At 38.6% G+C, this 22,762-nt stretch overlaps 1 protein-coding gene across 1 annotated transcript in view; it reads right to left on the bottom strand.

Moving 5' to 3' along the window:
* Positions 1-22,419, bottom strand: part of NDUFS4 (NADH:ubiquinone oxidoreductase subunit S4) — a 374,588-nt gene extending 352,169 nt beyond the window's left edge. Inside the window, exon 1 of the mRNA XM_053701271.1 lies at positions 22,272-22,419. Coding sequence (XP_053557246.1) covers positions 22,272-22,348 — 77 coding nt within the window. The 5' untranslated portion in view covers positions 22,349-22,419. The remainder of the gene's footprint in view (positions 1-22,271) is intronic.
* Between the last annotated feature and the right edge of the window lie 343 nt (positions 22,420-22,762).

Here is a 22,762-nt window from a genome sequence, read left to right as displayed (position 1 = left end):
CATTTGTTGAAGGAGCAGCAGTGCACTACTGGTTTCTAGCTGAACACATGGGTGAGCATGACAATTGGTATATATATGCAGCCACCAATCAGCAGCTAGAACCTAGGTTCTTTGCTGCTCCTGAGATTACCTACATAAACCTTTCAGCAAAGGACAACAAGAAAAAGAAGCAAATTAAATAATAGAAGTAAATTGAAAAGTTGTTTAAAATGGTATGTTCTACCTAAATCATGAAAGAAAAATGTTTCATGTCCCTTTAAATAAGCAGTTCTGCTCCACACCCTGCTGAGTGAAAGCTTGGGTGTGAGCGGTTGCTTTAGGATTGTCAGAACCGCTCACTGCTAATTTTTTTATTTTTTTATAATTTTTTTTAAATAGCAATGTTTGGGGGGGGGGGGGGGCAGCCGGATGCACATGCTAAAGAGGTAGATATATATATATAATTAAAAAAACTGATCCTTTCATTGAGAAAACATAATTTATGCTTACCTGATAAATTCTTTTCTTCTGTTGTGTGATCAGTCCACGGGTCATCATTACTTCTGGGATATTATCTGCTCCCCTACAGGAAGTGCAAGAGGATTCACCCAGCAGAGTTGCTATATAGCTCCTCCCCTCTACGTCACCTCCAGTCATTCGACCAAAGACCAACGAGAAAGGAGAAACCAAGGGTGTAGTGGTGACTGAATTATAATTTAAAAAATATGTACCTGCCTTAAAAAACAGGGCGGGCCGTGGACTGATCACACAACAGAAGAAAAGAATTTATCAGGTAAGCATAAATTATGTTTTCTTCTGTTATGTGTGATCAGTCCACGGGTCATCATTACTTCTGGGATACCAATACCAAAGCAAAAGTACACGGATGACGGGAGGGATAGGCAGGCTCATTATACAGAAGGAACCACTGCCTGAAGAACCTTTCTCCCAAAAATAGCCTCCGAAGAAGCAAAAGTGTCAAATTTGTAAAATTTGGAAAAAGTATGAAGCGAAGACCAAGTTGCAGCCTTGCAAATCTGTTCAACAGAGGCCTCATTCTTAAAGGCCCAAGTGGAAGCCACAGCTCTAGTGGAATGAGCTGTAATTCTTTCAGGAGGCTGCTGTCCAGCAGTCTCATAGGCTAAACGTATTATGCTACGAAGCCAAAAAGAGAGAGAGGTAGCAGAAGCTTTTTGACCTCTCCTCTGTCCAGAATAAACGACAAACAGGGAAGAAGTTTGGCGAAAATCTTTAGTTGCCTGCAAGTAGAACTTGAGGGCACGAACTACATCCAGATTGTGTAGAAGACGTTCCTTCTTTGAAGAAGGATTTGGACACAAGGATGGAACAACAATCTCTTGATTGATATTCCTGTTAGTGACTACCTTAGGTAAGAACCCAGGTTTAGTACGCAGAACTACCTTGTCTGAGTGAAAGATCAGATAAGGAGAATCACAATGTAGGGCTGATAACTCAGAGACTCTTCGAGCCGAGGAAATAGCCATTAAAAATAGAACTTTCCAAGATAACAATTTTATATCAATGGAATGAAGGGGTTCAAACGGAACACCCTGTAAAACGTTAAGAACTAAGTTTAAACTCCATGGCGGAGCAACAGTTTTAAACACAGGCTTGATCCTAGCTAAAGCCTGACAAAAGGCCTGGATGTCTGAATTTTCTGACAGACGCCTGTGTAACAAGATGGACAGAGCTGAGATCTGTCCCTTTAATGAGCTAGCCGATAAACCCTTTTCTAAACCTTCTTGTAGAAAAGACAATATTCTAGGAATCCTAACCTTACTCCAGGAGTAATCTTTGGATTCACACCAGTATAGGTATTTACGCCATATTTTATGGTAAATCTTTCTGGTAACAGGCTTCCTAGCCTGTATCAGGGTATCAATAACCGACTCAGAAAACCCACGTTTTGATAAAATCAAGCGTTCAATTTCCAAGCAGTCAGCTTCAGAGAAGTTAGACTTTGATGTTTGAATGGACCCTGAATCAGAAGGTCCTGTCTTAGAGGTAGAGACCAAGGCGGACAGGATGACATGTCCACTAGATCTGCATACCAAGTCCTGCGCGGCCATGCAGGCGCTATTAGAATCACTGATGCTCTCTCCTGTTTGATTTTGGCAATCAATCGAGGAAGCAGTGGGAAGGGTGGAAACACATAAGCCATCCTGAAGTTCCAAGGTGCTGTCAAAGCATCTATCAGAACCGCTCCCGGATCCCTGGATCTGGATCCGTAGCGAGGAAGTTTGGCGTTCTGGCGAGACGCCATGAGATCTATCTCTGGTTTGCCCCAACGTTGAAGTATTTGGGCAAAGACCTCCGGATGAAGTTCCCACTCCCCCGGATGAAGAGTCTGGCGACTCAAGAAATCCGCCTCCCAGTTCTCCACTCCCGGGATGTGGATTGCTGATAGGTGGCAAGAGTGAGACTCTGCCCAGCGAATTATCTTTGATACTTCTATCATTGCTAGGGAGCTTCTTGTCCCTCCTTGATGGTTGATGTAAGCTACAGTCGTGATGTTGTCCGACTGAAACCTGATGAACCCCCGAGTCTTTAACTGGGGCCAAGCTAGAAGGGCATTGAGAACTGCTCTCAATTCCAGAATGTTTATTGGCAGGAGACTTTCCTCCTGACTCCATTGTCCCTGAGCCTTCAGAGAATTCCAGACAGCGCCCCAACCTAGAAGGCTGGCGTCTGTTGTTACAATTGTCCAGTCCGGCCTGCTGAACGGCATCCCCCTGGACAGATGTGGCCGAGAAAGCCACCATAGAAGAGAGTTTCTGGTCTCTTGATCCAGATTCAGAGTGGGGGACAAATCTGAGTAATCCCCATTCCACTGACTCAGCATACACAATTGCAGCGGTCTGAGATGTAGGCGTGCAAAGGGAACTATGTCCATTGCTGCTACCATTAAGCCGATCACCTCCATGCATTGAGCTACTGACGGGAGTTGAATGGAATGAAGGACACGGCATGCATTTAGAAGCTTTGTTAATCTGTCTTCTGTCAGATAAATCCTCATTTCTACAGAATCTATAAGAGTCCCCAAGAATGGCACTCTTGTGAGGGGAAAGAGAGAACTCTTCTTTTCGTTCACCTTCCATCCATGCGACCTTAGAAATGCCAGAACTAACTCTGTATGAGACTTGGCAGTTTGAAAGCTTGAAGCTTGTATCAGAATGTCGTCTAGGTACGGAGCTACCGAAATTCCTCGCGGTCTTAGAACCGCCAGAAGGGCACCCAGAACCTTTGTAAAGATTCTTGGAGCCGTAGCCAATCCGAATGGAAGGGCTACAAACTGGTAATGCCTGTTTAAGAAGGCAAACCTTAGATACCGGTAATGATCTTTGTGAATCGGTATGTGAAGATAAGCATCCTTTAAATCCACTGTGGTCATGTACTGACCCTCTTGGATCATGGGTAAGATTGTCCGAATAGTTTCCATTTTGAACGATGGAACTCTTAGGAATTTGTTTAGGATCTTTAAATCCAAGATTGGCCTGAAAGTTCCCTCTTTTTTGGGAACCACAAACAGGTTTGAGTAAAACCCTTGTCCTTGTTCCGACCGCGGAACCGGATGGATCACTCCCATTAATAATAGATCTTGTACACAGCGTAGAAACGCGTCCTTCTTTATTTGGTTTGTTGACAACCTTGACAGATGAAATCTCCCTCTTGGGGGAGAGAATTTGAAGTCTAGAAGGTATCCCTGAGATATGATCTCTAGCGCCCAGGGATCCTGGACATCTCTTGCCCAAGCCTGGGCGAAGAGAGAGAGTCTGCCCCCCACTAGATCCGGTCCCGGATCGGGGGCCCTCGGTTCATGCTGTCTTTGAGGCAGCAGCAGGTTTACTGGCCTGCTTGCCCTTGTTCCAGGACTGGTTAGGCTTCCAGCCTTGTCTGTAACGAGCAACAGCTCCTCCCTGTTTTGGTGCAGTGGAGGTTGGCGCTGCTCCTGCTTTGAAATTCCGAAAGGGACGAAAATTAGACTGTCTAGCCTTAGCTTTGGCTTTGTCTTGAGGTAGAGCGTGGCCCTTACCTCCTGTAATGTCAGCAATAATTTCTTTCAAACCGGGCCCAAATAAAGTTTGCCCCTTGAAAGGTATATTAAGTAATTTGGACTTAGAAGTTACATCAGCCGACCAGGATTTTAGCCACAGCGCCCTGCGTGCCTGAATGGCGAATCCTGAATTCTTAGCCGTAAGTTTGGTTAAATGTACTACGGCCTCCGAAATGAATGAATTAGCTAGTTTAAGGACTCTAAGCCTGTCCGTAATGTCGTCCAGCGTAGCTGAACTAAGGTTCTCTTCTAGAGACTCAATCCAAAATGCTGCCGCAGCCGTAATCGGCGCGATGCATGCAAGGGGTTGTAATATAAAACCTTGTTGAACAAACATTTTCTTAAGGTAACCCTCTAATTTTTTATCCATAGGATCTGAAAAAGCACAGCTATCCTCCACCGGGATAGTGGTACGCTTAGCTAAAGTAGAAACTGCTCCCTCCACCTTAGGGACCGTTTGCCATAAGTCCCGTGTGGTGGCGTCTATTGGAAACATCTTTCTAAATATTGGAGGGGGTGAGAACGGCACACCGGGTCTATCCCACTCCTTAGTAACAATTTCAGTTAATCTCTTAGGTATAGGAAAAACGTCAGTACTCGCCGGTACCGCAAAGTATTTATCCAACCTACACATTTTCTCTGGTATTGCAACAGCGTTACAATCGTTGAGAGCTGCTAAGACCTCCCCTAGTAATACACGGAGGTTTTCCAATTTAAATTTAAAATTTGAAATATCTGAATCCAATCTGTTTGGATCAGAACCGTCACCTACAGAATGAAGCTCTCCATCCTCATGCTCTGCAAGCTGTGACGCAGTATCAGACATGGCCCTAGAATTATCAGCGCACTCTGTTCTCACCCCAGAGTGATCACGCTTGCCTCTTAGTTCTGGTAATTTAGCCAAAACTTCAGTCATAACAGTAGCCATATCTTGTAATGTTATCTGTAATGGCTGCCCAGATGTACTAGGCGCCATAATATCACGCACCTCCCGGGCGGGAGATGCAGGTACTGACACGTGAGGCGAGTTAGTCGGCATAACTCTCCCCTCGCTGTTTGGTGAAATTTGTTCAATTTGTACAGATTGGCTTTTATTTAAGGTAGCATCAATACAGTTAGTACATAAATTTCTATTGGGCTCCACCTTGGCATTGGAACAAATGACACAGGTATCTTCCTCTGAATCAGACATGTTTAACACACTAGCAATAAACATGCAACTCGGTTACAATTTTATTTAATAAAAACGTACTGTGCCTCAGAAGCACTAAACGATTAAATGACAGTTGAAATAATGAACTGAAAAAACAGTTATAGCATCACTCTTAACAAACAACACAACTTTTTAGCAAGGGTTTGTTCCCATTAGTAAAATAACACTAATTAAATTTTTAAACATAAAAATTACAGAGCAACGTTTTAAATCACAGTCACTATATAAATCTCACAGCTCTGCTGAGAGAATCTACTTCCCTTCAAAGAAGTTTGAAGACCCCTGAGTTCTGTCAGAGATGAACCGGATCATGCAGAAAATATAAGTGTAACTGACTGGAAATTTTTTGATGCGTAGCAAAGAGCGCCAAAAAACGGCCCCTCCCCCTCACACACAGCAGTGAGAGAGAAACGAAACTGTCATAATCAAAACAAGCAAACTGCCAAGTGGAAAAATAATGCCCAAATATTTATTCACTCAGTACCTCAGAAATGCAAACGATTCTACATTCCAGCAAAAACGTTTAACATGAAATAAATACCTATTAAAAGGTTTAATGTACTTTTACAGAGTAATTCCGGTGAAATACCATCCCCAGAATACTGAAGTGTAGAGTATACATACATGTCATAACGGTATAGCAGGATTTTCTCATCAATTCCATTCAGAAAATAAAAACTGCTACATACCTCAATGCAGATTCAACTGCCCGCTGTCCCCTGATCTGAAGCTTTTACCTCCCTCAGATGGCCGAGAAACAGCAATATGATCTTAACTACTCCGGTTAAAATCATAAGAAAAACTCTGGTAGATTCTTCTTCAAACTCTGCCAGAGAAGTAATAACACGCTCCGGTGCTATTGTAAAATAACAAACTTTTGATTGAAGTTATAAAAACTAAGTATAATCACCATAGTCCTCTCACACCTCCTATCTAGTCTTTGGGTGCAAGAGAATGACTGGGGGTGACGTAGAGGGGAGGAGCTATATAGCAACTCTGCTGGGTGAATCCTCTTGCACTTCCTGTAGGGGAGCAGATAATATCCCAGAAGTAATGATGACCCGTGGACTGATCACACATAACAGAAGAAATTTGCTTTATTTGAGCTAAAAGGTTATAAATAATAAGAGTGTGGATAAAGTTGAAACACTTTACTAGATAATAAAATGAACACAAACAAAGCAGTGCATCAAAAAAAAAAATTTATCAAAAAAGTAAAAATATAAAATATACATTAAAAAACCAAAACAAAAAAAAAAACATTCATAAATGCACATCTGTCAATACCAAGGGACGTCCCCCCTTGGTAAAAAACAAAAAAACTATACTTCATTAAGGCTTTCTTCCTCTTCCCTCTCATCGACAACTCCCCACCTACACCACTGATAGGAGCAGTATACCACTCCCATCTGAAGTGGTCCTGAGAAAGTAAAGTTATTTGTTCCAGCAAAATCAATGGTCAATCATGAAGGTTTAATCTGCAGAAGCCTAAGAGACATGAGACATGATTCATCAGAATTCAGAATTCTCCCTATGCCCTTTTTTTTTTTTTTTTTTTTTTTTTTTTTGAGGTTTTGGAAAATTTACAGCATGCAGTAAGAAAACAGTTACAGCATAAATCAAGATAAACTCTGACATTTCAGAATATGCCGTTGAGCATGCATTGAGTATCACACTATATAATAAACATATGGTAGGCTACATGACAGTATCTATACAATAGAGTACCGCTTCAGACATTGATAAGGCCGAACATCCTATGCTCCGGATAAACATAGTAGGTACATATCGGGGACAAGGGGTGAGCTTGGAGTCGACCATGTAACTGAGTTGATCGTCAAACCAGAGTAAGGTTATAACTTTAAGTGATGTAGAAAGATGGTGGTCTATCATTGGGTTATACAATATAAGGGACACTGAAATGTTATACCTCACTTATATGTCAATGGCAATATGTGATAGGTGGCTCAGGAAACTCATTTTTAAATATATTGGGTCCTTTTAAATATATTGGTCCTTTAAATTAGGGGAAGGGTTTTAAGCATATGAACAATGAATCATATCTCAACAGGAAAGAATGATTCCCTTGTAGGGGTCTAGCTTATTGCCGCTGTGCTTTATACTCATGAGCTAGTTCTGCTGGGATTGGGATATACAACAAGCTAGCAAACTAACAATTCCCAAGTAATAGTACTATGTAAGGAGGTTGTGAGAGCGGGAGAACATCACTTCAATAAGGAGTTTGGTCTTACAGGGCTAGCCTGTCCCATATTCATAGGTTGCTCTAACCTACAGTTTGGTAGCTTAACAACTTCTACCAATCGCACTAGGTGCTTGCGTGGGGTACAGTTCCATCTTTAAGCTATATAATCAGATCTCTCGGTGCTTGTTATACCTAATAATAGTTCTCAACAAAAATAAGGCGCAGGACTTGGGTTACCAAACTATGTTTCTGGGTTGAGGAAGAGAGGGAAAGTTAAATGGGTCAGCCCGATATAAGAGGTAACAATCACCGCAACTAACTTAGCAACAACAGATATGGTGTAGATAGTAGCTAGAGCTCATTGTTAGAGTAAATAGGTTTCGCTTATAATGGAAAGTCATAAGTATAGTGGTATATGGCAGTTCTAAACTAATTTGAACTTTGTCTTGAAAGTTAACTGAAGGGTGAGTTTACTAGTGAGGGACCTTACTGCTAGTTTGGGAGAATCTGAGCCTTTAAGTGGATTCAAGCTTAAGCAGTGTATTTCTGCTGACTTTATTCCCTGTACTATGGGGCAGAACCCCTCCAGTGAGCGAGCCCAGGATACAAACAGTGTATAATATATAAACCTATTCACATATATGAGGACTCCAGCTATGAACAAAAAAGTTAGTTAATCGTAAAGTGAACAGCAGCAACCAAAAAAATAAAGAAAAAGAAAACAATACAGGTAGCCCTCAGTTTACGCCGGGGTTAGGTTCCAGAAGGAATGGTTGTAAATCAAAACAGTTGTAAATTGAAACCCAGTTTATAATGTAAGCCAATGGAAAGTGAGGGAGATAGGTTCCAGGCCCCTCTCAAAATTGTCATAAGTAACACCTAATACATTATTTTTAAAGCTTTGAAATGAAGACTTTAAATGCTAAACAGCATTATAAACCTAATAAAATAATCACACAACACAGAATGTATAATTAAACTAAGTTAAATGAACAAAAACATTTGCTAAACAGCATTATAAACCTAATAAAATAATCACACAACACAGACTTAACTTGCATTTTTCTGCAAACAGTTCTTTCTATGCATTCCAATCTGAACTGATTTATAGACAGGAAGATCTTGTTCCTTTGAAATCTGCTCGATAGCTCAGGTCTGGTTAAACTCATTAATTTCAGCTTGCTTGGCTTTGCTACAACACAAGCGGACAGCTCCACCTACTGGCTATTTTAATAAATGCACTGCTACTCAATGCTTTTCAATAGCAGTCACATGACTGGAAAAAAAGGTTGTTATTCTGAAACGGTGTAAATTGAACCGTTGTAAAACGAGGGCCACCTGTACAGACATAGCTTTCTAGCATAGGAGAGTATAATACTTAGAGTCTAAAAGACAATATCCTTAGGAGAAAAATAGTAGGCAGTCCTCCTTGGGGGCTTGAGGGACTTACTCACTAGCCCACACCACTTCTACCAAGACCGTTCTGTTGAGCGGGTACCGTTACCCCGCAATAGACTTGCGCAGTGTGGGACAGAAGGTTAGAAGAGTGTCCTGTCTCTTCAGAAGGTATGGCTATGTCCCTAAAAAGTCTAGGTGGAGAGACTGAGGTTCCAACTTCATGGTAACTACAGGCTTCTGCAACAACACCGTCAGCTGTGGCTCGTGTCCGTGACGGTTGAGAGTTACAATCATGTCACCGCATCTAGTCAGGGCCTCTGATAAGGGATGTGTCGCTCCAGTTCTCTGTAGACTCCGGTAATCAAGAAAAGCATGAGAGGGCTCGTCACGAGGGCCGTCCAGACAATCCACTCGGAGGCCGGCCGCATCTTCCAGAGGAATCGCCAACAGCAGGTCCTTCTCTACACTCCAACCATTATATCTTGAGGCAGGTGCGGTAGATTGTTCTTTGGGTGCAGCGGTCAGGGTGCCAGGAATAAGACTGAGACAAGAAGTGCAAAAATAATCACACCTTTATTAATAACAAAAAAAGAATAAAAAGTCCACAAGTCAAATAACAAGCCAGGAGTCAAAACCAGAGCTGGTAATCAGACGAGCCGAGTCAGGAGCCAAAGCGAATAGTCAGACAAGCCGGAATCAGGAACAAGGAAAACAGCAGAGTCAGGAACAAGCCAGGGATCAGGAAGGACGTCAGGCAGCCAGGTAATACACAGGAACTCTCACAAACAGGTCTGAGACAACGCAAAAGCAAAGCATACTGAACAGAGGCCCTTTAAATAATAAGTGATGACATCACAATTCTGAGACTGCATCCTGTCTCACACAGATGATGCACACCAGTCTGGCCATAAAAGGAAGTGCAGGAAATGAGCAGCATCCCCCACAATGCACCATAGTCAGCAAAGGAGGTGAGTAAAATGGCTGCCAGCAGCACATGGCAAACAAAACAGGGAAAAAACCCTGACAGCAGCTAGCTCTGTAGTAATCTGCGTGCTGTGACTGTGCAGTCGAATGAGCTGACAGTGTACCGTTGCTGAAGCGGATAAGGAGAACTCTGGGATAGTGATCGCTGGGTTCTGACTCCCCTTTAGTATGATGTCAGGATTTGGGTGAGTGGTAGGTATCGGCTGGGAGTATAGGACTGCTTCAGCAACTCGCCTCTGGTTATCTGTAGGTGCAGTAGATTCTGACTTAAATGGACACTGTACCCAAAAATTTTCTTTCATGATTCATATTGAGCATGAAATTTTAAGCAACTTTCTAATTTACTCCTATTATCAAATTTTCTTAATTCTCTTGGTATATTCATTTGAAATGCAAGAATGTAAGTTTAGATGCCGGCCCATTTTTGGTTTACAACCTGGGTTGTCCTTGCTGATTGGTGGATAAATTCATCCACCAATAAAAAAGTGCTGTCCAGAGTACTGAAACCAAAAAAAAGCTTAGATGCCTTCTTTTTCAAATAATGATAGCAAGAGAACAAAGAAAAATTGATAATAGGAGTAAATTAGAAAGTTGCTTAAAATTGCATGCTCTTTCTGAATTACTAAAGAAAAACTTTGGGTTCAGTGTCCCTTTAACGGATCTCAATGGTGGGTCACCACATACTCCTCCCTTTAGTATCAAAGTTAGATTACTGAAGTTATGCTGCATTTGCTGTTCCAAACCAGCCAGGAGGGTATGCATCGTAGCATAGAATCCCTCCCTGTTGAGAGTAGGCATGTTGAGCTTGTTTAACCCCGTGCTCCGGGGTGGGAGGGGAGTCTGATGGGATGCGCGGTAGGCCGCAGCCTGATGTCTCTTCGGCTAAGGTCGGCTTTAGGAGATCGTAGAAGCAGAAATTCTCATATAGATGTGTTCAGTGAAGCTTTATAGATCTGTTGAAACGCTCTCTGGCAAAGAATTCAGCAATAATTAAATGATATGTAGTGGATCGTTTTGAGCCCTGTCAGAAAATGTCTTCTATCATGGCCGCTGCTTAGGCACGCCCCCCTCCCCATGCCCTTTTTAATTTGTTGCACCACCCGGCTGATCTTATTAACAACTGGGCCAAAACTAAGCTAAAATTAGCTAATATTTTTTTTCCCAATGTTTATTACCCAAATTATCATTAAATAAATATATGATAAACTATGCAATTCATTTGTACAGAAAATGTTATAATGTTAGAAAGTATTACACTTCCCCCACCCGGCTACTTTATAATGTGGGTTGCAAAATTTTCAGTAGAGAACACTAGCTCTAATGTGTTAAAGCATTTCATTATAGCACTATTTCTTGCATATAACTGTGTGTTTAACTCCTGCAAATGGTTAAAGGGACATGAAACCCAAATGATACCAAGAGAACAAAGACATTTGATAAAATAAATACATTTTAAAAAATCTTTTTTTTTTCAATTACATGTTCTGTCTGAATCATGAAACTATTTAATGTGACAACTATTATAATGAAATCTCATAGAAGCAAAAGCCCACAAAGTAACAACATTTGGGGATATAGTTTGTAAATAAATAAATAAATATGAGAACAACTGTGTCTTGTCAAAGCCCAGATTTGATAAATGAGCAGAACACAGTGTTATTAACTTTGATCTTCCATAACACAATATCTCTGGAATGTGTTGGCGGCAAGTAAATAATAATAAAACTACAGAACACCAGAATAGGCTTTATGGTGTCAAATAGCCATAAAACAAACATTTACATATCAGTAAGTAACAGAAATTGACCGTAGAACACATAACGTACTAAAAATTTTGAGGCACCAAATTTAAATATTTAAAAATAGTACAGTGTGTTCTTAACTTTGAAGTTAACTTATTCTTCATTAATATCATTAGTTATTACTATCTCTTTCTCAAATGATAAATTCTTTAATTTTTAAACAGTGTATTGTTCCCAAATCAAAATATCTGAATCTTAAGGGGACATAAAACTGCTCTCATGTGATATAGAGCGTTTATTACACTGTTGTTTGCATATGTGTTCAACTCCAGCAATACACTACTGGGACCTAGATAAACACATCTGGTAAGCCAATAACAGAAGATAAATGTGTTTAGCTACCAACCAGCTCCCAAAAGTCCATTGCTGGCCCTGAGCCTACCTAGGTATACTGGGGGGGGGGGGGGTTAACTAGAGAACAAATCATTTTTTAATTAAAAGTTAATTTAAAGTAAATTAAAAAGTCTCTTAAAGGGACAAGAAACCCAATGTTTTCTTTTATGATTTGGATAGAGAATATACCTTTAAACAACTTTGCAATTTACTTCTGTTATCAAATTGTCTTTGTTCTCTTGGTATCCTTTGTTGAAAAGTAGGGAGGTAGGCTCAGGAGCTTGCAGGTATCTGTAGTACTATAAGACAGCAGTTTTGCCCTAATGTTATACATTTGCAAGACAACTAAATGGCAGCACTTTTTCCTGCCGTATAATGCTTCAGATACATGCTACCTATCTAAAAATCTATTCAATAAAGAATACCATGGGAATGGAGAAAATTTGATAAGAGGTCAATTGGAAACTTTTTTTAAAAAAAATTGTATGCTCTGTCCAAATCACAAAAGAAAAAATGTGGGGTTTCACGTTCCTCTAAAATTGAACGTTCTATCTGAATTAAAGTGAATGTAAAGTTTCACCAATTTAGTGCCCGGTTTTTAAAAATACAATAAAAAACAGGGGCACTTTCATTGATGAAACTTTACATTGCACCTGGATTTGTAGAAATACTTATCTTTTACTTCTCCAAAGCCGGATCGCCGATCACTCGCCTGCTTCTTCCTGCTGTACTTACACAGCAATGACGAAACCGGCTTCCTCCAATCACAGCACAGCATCATGAGAAGGACGCTCTGGGGGGGGGGGGGAGCCAAGATTGAAGGAAGCCGGTTTCGTAATTTCTGACGTAAGTACAGAGGAGGTGATGCGGGGGATCGGCGATCCGGCTTTGGAGAAGTAAAAGATAAGTATTCCTACAAATATGGTGCAATGTAAAGTTTCATCAATGAAAGTTCCCCTGTTTTTAATAGTATTTGTAAAAACCGGGCACTAATTGATGAAACTTTACATTCACTTTTAAAGTTATAAATTGACTTGCATGTCTCATTAAAATCAGCCAAAATTTATATGGATAATGCACTTGAAGTCCATTTATTCCAAAGATTTTACTTTAAATATTAATAAAAAAATTTTAAGGGACATTAAACTAAAAATGTTACTCCCCATAAAAGGTTAACCATGCAGTGAATATTTTTGTGATTTATTTTGCCTGTTTTTCCTGTAATTTAGAGATTAAAATCAATCAAGGTAATTTATCTCTAAAATTACAAGAAAAACTGGCAAAATAAATCATGAAAATACATTGCATGCATAACATTATATGGGGAGTAACATTTTTTTAGTTCAATGTCCCTTAAAAAAAATCATAATATGTAAAGTAAAACCTTTGGAAAAAAAAGAATGTCAAGTGCATTATACATTTAAATTGGGTCCATTCGCTAACTTTCATTTACCTAAATTTAAGATACATTATATTTCTCATTTTTTAATAAAGAGACATGCAAGTCAATTAAAACTGTAATAAATCAGATAGAAAATGCACATTTTAAATAAACAAATTTAAAGGGAAACTAAACACAATTTTTTTTTTCCATGATTCAGATAAAGCATGACATTTTAAGTAACTTTCTTTTTTAATTCTATTATAAATTTTTCTTCGTTCCCTTTCTATCTTTATTTGAGAAGCAGGAATCTAAGCTTAGGAGCTGGCCCATTTTTTGTTTAGCACCTGAGTAGCGCTTTCTGATTGGTGGCAAATGTAGCTTAGATTCCTGCTTTTTCGAAGAAAGATAGCAAGAGAATGAAGAAAAATTGATAATAGGAGTAAACTAGAAAGTTGCATGCTCTATCGGAAAGAAAAAAATTGGGTTTAGTATCCCTTTTAAAATTTGTCTTCTGTGATTCAGACAGTTCATACAACTTCAAAAAAAAATATTACAATTTAATTCTACAGGTAAAAAAGTACCTAAATCAGGAATTTCAAAATCCAGATATTTTTTTGTTAATATTTTTGAAAAATAAAATAAAAAAATAAAAATAAAAATAAAAAATACTGCCAATAAGTCACAATCTTCTCTGCCTGCATCTTTAGTTTGTTTTTTTTAAATGATAGTCTATATTTCTATAAAACAACAGCTATTACAGTATATTTCTGATAGTACTGTGTTAACAAAAAGTATTAAAAACATTAAGCATGCGCATTCCGATCATCAGATCATCCCGCTTACGGGATTCTTTTCGGAGCCACATTTATTCTTGTGAAAGTGAAGCACACTAAGATCTGGATTTGCAACAGATCTTAGTGTATTTCACTTTCACAAGAATAAATGTGACTCAGAAGAGAAATAAATCCTGCAAGCGGCCGCCTTCTTTTGCATTCGGATCATAACAAATTATCAGATTGCCCATGCCTAAAAATGATATAAAACTACCTGTAGGTTGCATGCATACCCTGTATTATGACATAAGATATTGCTGTTTACACTTGGCCCCATCCTCTCTCCAAGCTGTCCCATTTTAAAAGATGCAAATAAACAAATATTCTTAAACATCCCTTACCATATGAAGCCAGGTCACTGATTGCTACAGAGAGTAACATTGCCTGTGACACTCTCTGTAACCACTGGCACCCGAGTGGCAGCAGTTGGAAGGAAGGAAGGAGGGAAGCAGGTGGGCAGTACAGCAGAGGAGTGGCAGGGCTCCATACAATACGACAAAAGTTATGAAGGGAAAGTGAGGGATGGGGCCCTACACTATGTAAAAATATTGGCTGGATGCGTTAACCCTACACTACAGAAAAAAGTGATCTCGGAGGGGGAGTCCCAACAGTACAGAAAAAACAAAGTTAATAAACATAACATGGCGGTAAGCAGTGGGAGGGTTAGAGAGCTGTTGGGGTGGGGATCAAGGAGGGATCTACATTACAGATATTAAAAAATATATATTTAAAAAAACAATAATCAATAAATAAAAGTCCAAATATGCATACCGGCACACTCTCTTCTAGTACCTAAGATGGTGATGACCAGTGGGGGGGGGGGCTGTTTGGGAAACATCAGGTAGGGATCAGGGGGTGAGGAGGTGTCAGGGTAATCTGCAGACTAATATTAACCTTATAAGTTTCAACCGGTTCTAGTGGAATGAGCCTGGAACACAAGAGACCAGCTACTTCTAAGTTCAGAAGATGTACAACACACCGGACAAACCCAGATGGCTAAGGAAACTGTGGATATTTTCTGGCTCCAAAAAGTGCATGGCAAAAAGAAAACCAGACTCCAAGATATTCTTAGCAGTTTCAAAATAACACTTAACAGTTCTCACAGTGTCAAGCCTATGAAGAAGAGCTTCTTGATCTTTCTTATAATTCCAATAAATGAAGGAATAATACTACTACTACTACTACTACTACTACTACTAATAATAATAATAATAATAATAATAATAATTATTATTATTATTTCTTGGAATTAAAAAAACAACAAACCCTGTATTAAGAATTAGATGTTAAATGTTTAAGGCCTTTAAATTATAAACTACTTTAAAAAAGAAAAATTATCTTTCAGAATCAAAGATTTATTAATCAAGCTGTCAGTAAACACACTTAGCTGTCAATGGGATGGACCCTGAGACAGGATTGAGGATTTCAGGAAGAAGCCAAAGTTTCTGTCCTGCTAGAAGAACTAGATTTAAAACAAGTCCTCTTAGGCTACATGTTAATCTTCATCTTCCAATTCACTCTTAGGAGAAAAATGAATGGACGATAAACCAGACTAGACCTCCAGAAAGGCATGGGAGTCTCTACGTCTATCGAAATAACGAGGATTTCCCTTCTGGCAATCAGAATTATTTCTAAAATATCCTACTTACTGCACAATTTGAGGGAACTGCTGTGTCTAATTTAAAGATAATGCTTGTGGGAAACGTTAATATGGTTCCAAATTAAGTGATGCCACACATGTTGATGTCCGTCCCGTAGGGTTGCCATTTTCTTTGTAAAAAATAAATAAATGTCTATTAGCGTAAACAATTATGAAGCATAACTCAGAAACTAAAGCCAATATTATTTTAAATGATTATTTAAATCCAGGTAGACTCCTGCACATGTACATCTCGTTTCACCATAACATAGCTACATTTACCTGAATCTTAAAAGTACTAGCCATGCCGGGTAAAATATTGGATGGGGGACAACCCCCCCTCTCCCAAAACTTCCTTACTGCTGGGTCAGAACACTACAACAACCAAAACACTGGTTTTACTGAGCAAAGTAAAATGTTGAAACAACACAAACAATTTGAGTGAAAGAAATAGCCATAAGCCAACAACAAAATTGATCTTACAATCTAATTACTAAAGTGTGATGCATTTGGATGAGATCACAAACACAGCACATACTTTTCAAGCCTGCAGGATAAAACTTCTTGTGTGAGAGTAATTTAAAGGGATATGAAACCCAAAAATGTTCTTTTGTGACAGTGAATACAATTTTTAAAAAAGTTACAATTTACTTCTATTATCAAATTTGCTTAATTCCCATGGTATTCTTTGTTGAAGAGATACCTATGTAGGTGTTTGGAGCACTACATGACAGGAAAGAGTGCTGCCCTCTAGTGCTCTTGCTAATGGATAAGACTTAAAGGGACATGAAACACACATTTTTTTCTTTCATGATTCAGAAAGAGAATACAATTTTAAACAACTTTCTAATTTACTTCATTCTCTTGGTATCGGTTGTTGAAGGAGCAGCAATGCACTAATGGTTTCTAATTGAACACATGGGTGAGCCAATCACAATCTATACATTTATGCAGTTACCAATCAACAGCTAGGTTCTCTGCTGCTCATCAACTTGCCTAGATAAACTTTTCAGCAAAGGATAACAAGAGAAGGAAACAAATTAAATAATAGAAGTAAATTGGAAAGTTGTTTAAAATTGTATTCTCTATCTGAATCATGAAAGAAAAATTTTGGGTTTCATGTCCCTTTAAGCAAAACTACTGCCATACAGTACTCCAGAGTCCAGATATGTGCATGCTCCTAAGAATATGTCCCTGCTATTCAACAAAAGATACCAAGAGAATGAAAAAACTTGAAAGTTGTTTAAAATGCTATAACTGAATCATAAAATAAAACTTTTGGGTTTCATGTTCCTTAAAAAGGTTTCCTGCTAAGAATCTGATGTATTCCACTAGGGATGTGCATTCGATAGCTTTGTTAAATGCCGAATTAGGAAGAAGCCGGATACTTGTGGCCTTCAGCTCTCTTCGGAGTCTGATTTCTTATTTTAAAAGTCAAACACACTAAGATCTGTGCAAATCCAAGAAAAAATATGGCTCCAAAAAGAGCCAAAGGTCGCAAGCGGCTTTATTCTTCCGCATTCCGCAGCCAACGAAGCTGCTGAATGCACATCCCTATATTCCACAAATCCAAAGTGTATGAGGGCATCTGTAAGTTTGAAACAATCAATGGGTTGGTAAACCCTTGAAGTAGTAGGCATGCTGTACTTAAAGAGGTCAAACTGCACTTTTTTAAAAGGTCAATTAAATACAGAAGATTTGTATCTTCAACAATTGCAAACAGACAAAGTAATTACACTATAAATTTTAAATAAACCATAGATTTTATTCACACAAATTTCAAAATGTCCTTCCAGCTATTTGATATCCTTGTATCATCCAGCGCTATGGAATTTTGTGGCGCTATACAAATAAATGATAATAATAATAATAATAATAATGTGAAAGCAATCAGCAAATCAAAGACTCATATGCAGTGTTCTTCCAACGGTCAAATCCTGGCAGATTTTGCTGACCGCCTGGCTAGTGGTTGCCAGAGGAATTTGACCAGCGGAATTCACAGCATTTAAAAAAAAAAAAAAAAAAAAAAGAAGGTCCTTCAACCCAGGAAACTAGCTCCACAGAAGCTTCCACTAGCTAAGCACTTCCCATCCTGGAGTCCTGCATTAAAAATAAAAATCTTGTAGTTTCTCCATTAAGGGAAAACTACTACTCCAAGAGTTTTCATTTTGAGCCATGTGGGCATTTGCACAGTTTTTATTTACAAAAAACACACACAACAACAGAGTCCCCAAGGGTTGCAGAGTTAGGTAGAAACGAGACGTGCATTTAGATCATTCATTAAGATCCGAATGTGGGAGGAGGCCGCTCGTGGCAATCGGCTCCTTTCAGAGCCTGATTTTTTATTGTGAAAGTGCAACACTCCGATCTGGATTAGCACAGATCTTAGTGCGTTGCGCTATTTTGTTGGTGCCTCAAAAGCAAGTGCTAACTTCACCCACTGACACCAATAAATTCTGTCACTATACATTCACATTGTTCCTTTCAGAGTGGCCTACTGAATTTTAGAGGAGACCTGTATACCCCCCTCTTCTGCCTCTGAGCTCCATTTGTACACACCACATTTGGTGCAGTGAAACTGTATTTTTGTACTGGCATCTGCAACTTCCTCAGAGCCACTCAAAATATAAATATTACACAAGAAATACATGCACTGAATCCTTTTATTCCTGTAAAACAGAGCTTTATTATTTCAGGAGCCAAGGCGCAAGGGCTTTTTCCCTAGAAACGTTCCAAGCATTATTTCCTAGAAGGTGACTGTTCGGTGCTTATTCCTGCATCTCTTTCCTTCTGATGAGTGAACTTATGGCAGAACCACAGTGAATGTCCTCCTTTCTGCACAGCACAGAGGCTTCCACATAACCTTCTCCTATCTGACAAACGCTGTGGCATGCCGAGATAAAATACCTAGTAGGTTTAGCTAATCCCATGGCTACCAAAGAGAAGTCCATTGTACATATGTTGCAAACTTTTTGGTTGTCAGATAGAAGGTTATGTGGAAGTAGCTGCCTCTGTGAACTTCACAGTGTGAGGTACTGATTTACTGCTATTTGTCTGCAGTACAGAATTACGGGGGGAGAAACAATAAAACTACCCATCACAAATTTTCAGACAGTGTGTGTTATATTTCACTTACAAGTTAAGAACACACAATAATATATACACTTCTTATTCTAAGCATCCTCAATAACTTATTTTTTTTAAAGGAGAACAAAAATTAACAGTGCTTATATGAATGGGCAACAACAGCAAATGTTGTCCAATTTGTTTATCCATTAAAAATAGTATTTTTACTTTGATCTTGTTAACCTTACCTTACTCTCTTTAAAAGGGACATGAAACCCAAATTTTTTTCTTTTATGGTTTAGAGCATGTGATTTTAAATAACTTTCCAATTTACTTCCATTATCTAATTTGCTTCATTCTATTGATGTCCTTTGTTGAAAAGCATATATATATATATATATGCTCAGTAACTGCCGAATGGTGGTGCACATAGATGCCTCGTGTGATTGGCCCACCCATGTGCATTCCTATTTATTCAGCAAAGATATCTAAAGAATGAAGCAAATTAGATAATAGAAGTAAATTGGAATGTTGTTTAAAATTGTGTTCTCAATCTGAATCATGAAAGAAAGAAAGAAAAAAAAAATTGGGTTTCATGTCCCTTTAAATACAATTTGTATTGATTCCAAAATATCCACAGTACTGAGAAAACATTTATTACAAATGACCGATATTGATCAACAATTTATTCTTGTAGTTCTCACTCCATCATGCATGATCAGTTTGTAGCCAAAGGTTATCTATACAGTCAATTTGCTAATTGTAAAGGGACAGAATGGTCAAAACTAAAATGTGCAGGTTTGCATTTAAATTTTAAATAGAAGCATTTTTGCAATATAAGTCCATTAGCAAAAAACAACTAGTAAAAGCAATTACTGTTTATCAGCAGCATATTTAATTTTAACTGTGTTGTGTGCCCATTATATAGGTCCTAGGGAGAAAACTGTTTTTGTATTTTTTTCAATACACTTTCTTTAGGCTGTCAGCTACACCCAATCCACACTTATAATTAAAGGGACATTAAACCCAAAATGTTTCTTTTATAATTCAGCTAGAGTATACAACGTTAAACAACTTTGCAATCTACATCTATTATCTAATTTGTGTAATTTGTTGAAGAAGCAGCAATGTACTTCTGGGAGCTAGCTAACGCATTGTGCGAGCCAATTACATGAGGCATATATGTGCAGGCACCAAACAAAAGCACCTAAGCCTACCTCTGTATCCTTTTCAACAAAGGATACCAGGAGAACAAAACAAACTAGATAATATAAGAAAATTGTTTAAATCCCATTCTCTAACATCCCTTTAAGATTTGGCTACGACAGATATGGACATATTACATATCTGCTGCATGTGCTCCCTCTGTTCAGGCCCAGAGAAAGAGCTAATGCGTTGTTAGGACATTGTCCGAGGTCCCTGTGTGCTTTGTCACTGTGGCGGCCAGGCTTTATATCAGTCACAGTGCTGAGCCTGCATGTTGTTACTGTTGGGTCCTGGCATAAATCATTCACAGTACTGAAAAACCGCTCCATATCCCAGCTAACACAAAAATTGCAGGAACCTTTCAGCAGTGCACGAAGTCTCCAGGGCCTGAGAAAATCCTGTGAACAGTAGTTCCCAGATGCAATCTAGAAGCCTGGTGATGAAAAACTTGTCTGCTTGGTGAGAAATCATGCAAAATCTTTCAGGGCTTTTTGAGCATGATATTGCAGTGTATGTGTGTCACTCCTCAACATCCAGGACCCTGCATCGAGAGACAAAAGGCTCTCAAGCTAAAATTTTGAGGAACCTCACATACTGAAAAAATATCAAATAATCTTCCCATAGTAAAAAGATATAGATCTGGCACTTCAGGGATCAACAAACCCAGGAGCCAGGGAGTCACTTGCTCCTAGAATTCTAGCCCTGGCTACTAACTATGGGTTTATTCTCCATATATCTCTATTTACAAATACCACTTTCTGGCTCCTTAATATTCATACTGGCTCCTAAATTTTAAACAGATTTTTGGACCCATGGGGTAGGTCATGGGACTATTGATCATGTGTAAAACACATCCTGATGTCTTGTATTACAGCAGAAAAGGAGGACTCTAGGTATCCCATACCACCTGCCTGAATTAGAGGGCTTGAGACCCTTCTCTTGAATGAGCGGTCATTGACCCAACTAAGCACAAGAATTGTCCCAGATAAAGTACATTACAAAGAGAGAAAAGATGGCATTTGGTAAATAAATGGGTTTAATTTTTCCAGAACTTGAAAAACCCTGTCTGCTAAGTGTGTTTTACAGTGCTCTGGTCTGTAAAAGAATCACTGGCAGTTTGTTTTTAAAGCCATGTTTTAGTTCCATAACTTTCATGTCCCTTTGCCTAATAATAATAATAATAATAATAATAATAAAGCACAGTTTAAAACCACCTGTACATATGACCTTTCAGAAGAAAAATCTTTAGGAGACCAATGATAGTGAATTTGTCAATTACATTCCTGTCATTAGTTTGTCCCAATAGCCCACAGAGCCAATCAAGTTCATGCAGCAACAAAAGGAGTTCTTAATTACCCATTTGACCTATTCTGCAGCTCCTGGTGTCCCAGATGGAACTCAACAACGATATATTGCTGCTTCAATGACAGCTACAGAAAGGCCTGCTGCTGTGTCTGCAATAACTATAAAGTAACTTTTTTATGTGTGTAAATCCTTTTGGTGGGGATTAATTTTTTTACGGTACCAATGAATGTTGCAATTTGTTTGAAGATAAAGAAAACACTAGAAAGATATATAAGAATACATTATGTAAATATAAAGTTTTTTTGTCATGAGAAATATATATAGAATGTTACATGTAATCTACAGTGTTAAATGCAAGGATAAAAACAGGAAATCCAGTTTACCTACAGTAAAAAAAAAAAAAACATTTTTGTTTAATGGGCAAGATACCCTCGTTCTTAGCTAGTTCGTTTAAATAAAAATGTTCACATATTTTCTACCTCATTTTCTTCAACCCTAATTCTAGGTAAACGCATAATGTGCACAGAAACTTAATGCCCGAACAGCATAATAGAATTATAGTTTATAAAGTTAGGTGAAAACTGTTTAATGAATTAAGGATATTCACAACATACAACAGCGGTGACTCAATGCAGGATCACTATTTAGAACGTATAACTTTTTTCAATCTATAGCTGAAGAAAGTGCATAAGGTGATCATGATATGAACTTGATTCCCTTGAGTCAGGATCAGCTAAGCTCACTGAACTCTCCGCACTGTCAACAGGAGGTCACCTCTCTGTTTACACTGCAGGACACAATCAAAGTCAAGTACCCAGATATGACCATGCTCACAGTAATCGTTAAGTTACCTGCACGGATTCAACACTGTACCGGCAGATCTCCGCACTAACAACTGCCCGAGTACCAGTGACATTGAAGACGCCATGCTTTCTGTGATAGCCGCTGTACGGAAACCAGGCAGGAACAAAAACAAATGTCGCACGAGGAGTGACGTACTGTACGCGCTCCTGTGAGGTGATGTGTTGCGCGTGAATTGTAAGGGTCTCAAATTGTAGTTACAATAAAGTCGACGTATAATCTACATTTCCAATGTGTATATATATATATATATATATATATATATATATATATATATATATATATATATATATATATATATATATATATATATATATATATATATATATATATATATATATATATATATATATATGTATATATACTGGGAAATGATTTAGAAGGAGGGCTCTAATAACTTCTAAGATACTGAAAACTATCAGTGTTTCTAGCGCTACTATGTATGCTCATTATTCATCTGGTGAAAAAGTTGAAATTGTAA

The sequence above is a fragment of the Bombina bombina genome, chromosome 2 (genome assembly GCF_027579735.1).
Source record: "Bombina bombina isolate aBomBom1 chromosome 2, aBomBom1.pri, whole genome shotgun sequence".
Classification (NCBI taxonomy): Eukaryota; Metazoa; Chordata; class Amphibia; order Anura; family Bombinatoridae; genus Bombina; species Bombina bombina.
Note: the sequence above shows the minus strand (reverse complement) of the source record. Positions and strands in the feature narration are given on the sequence as shown.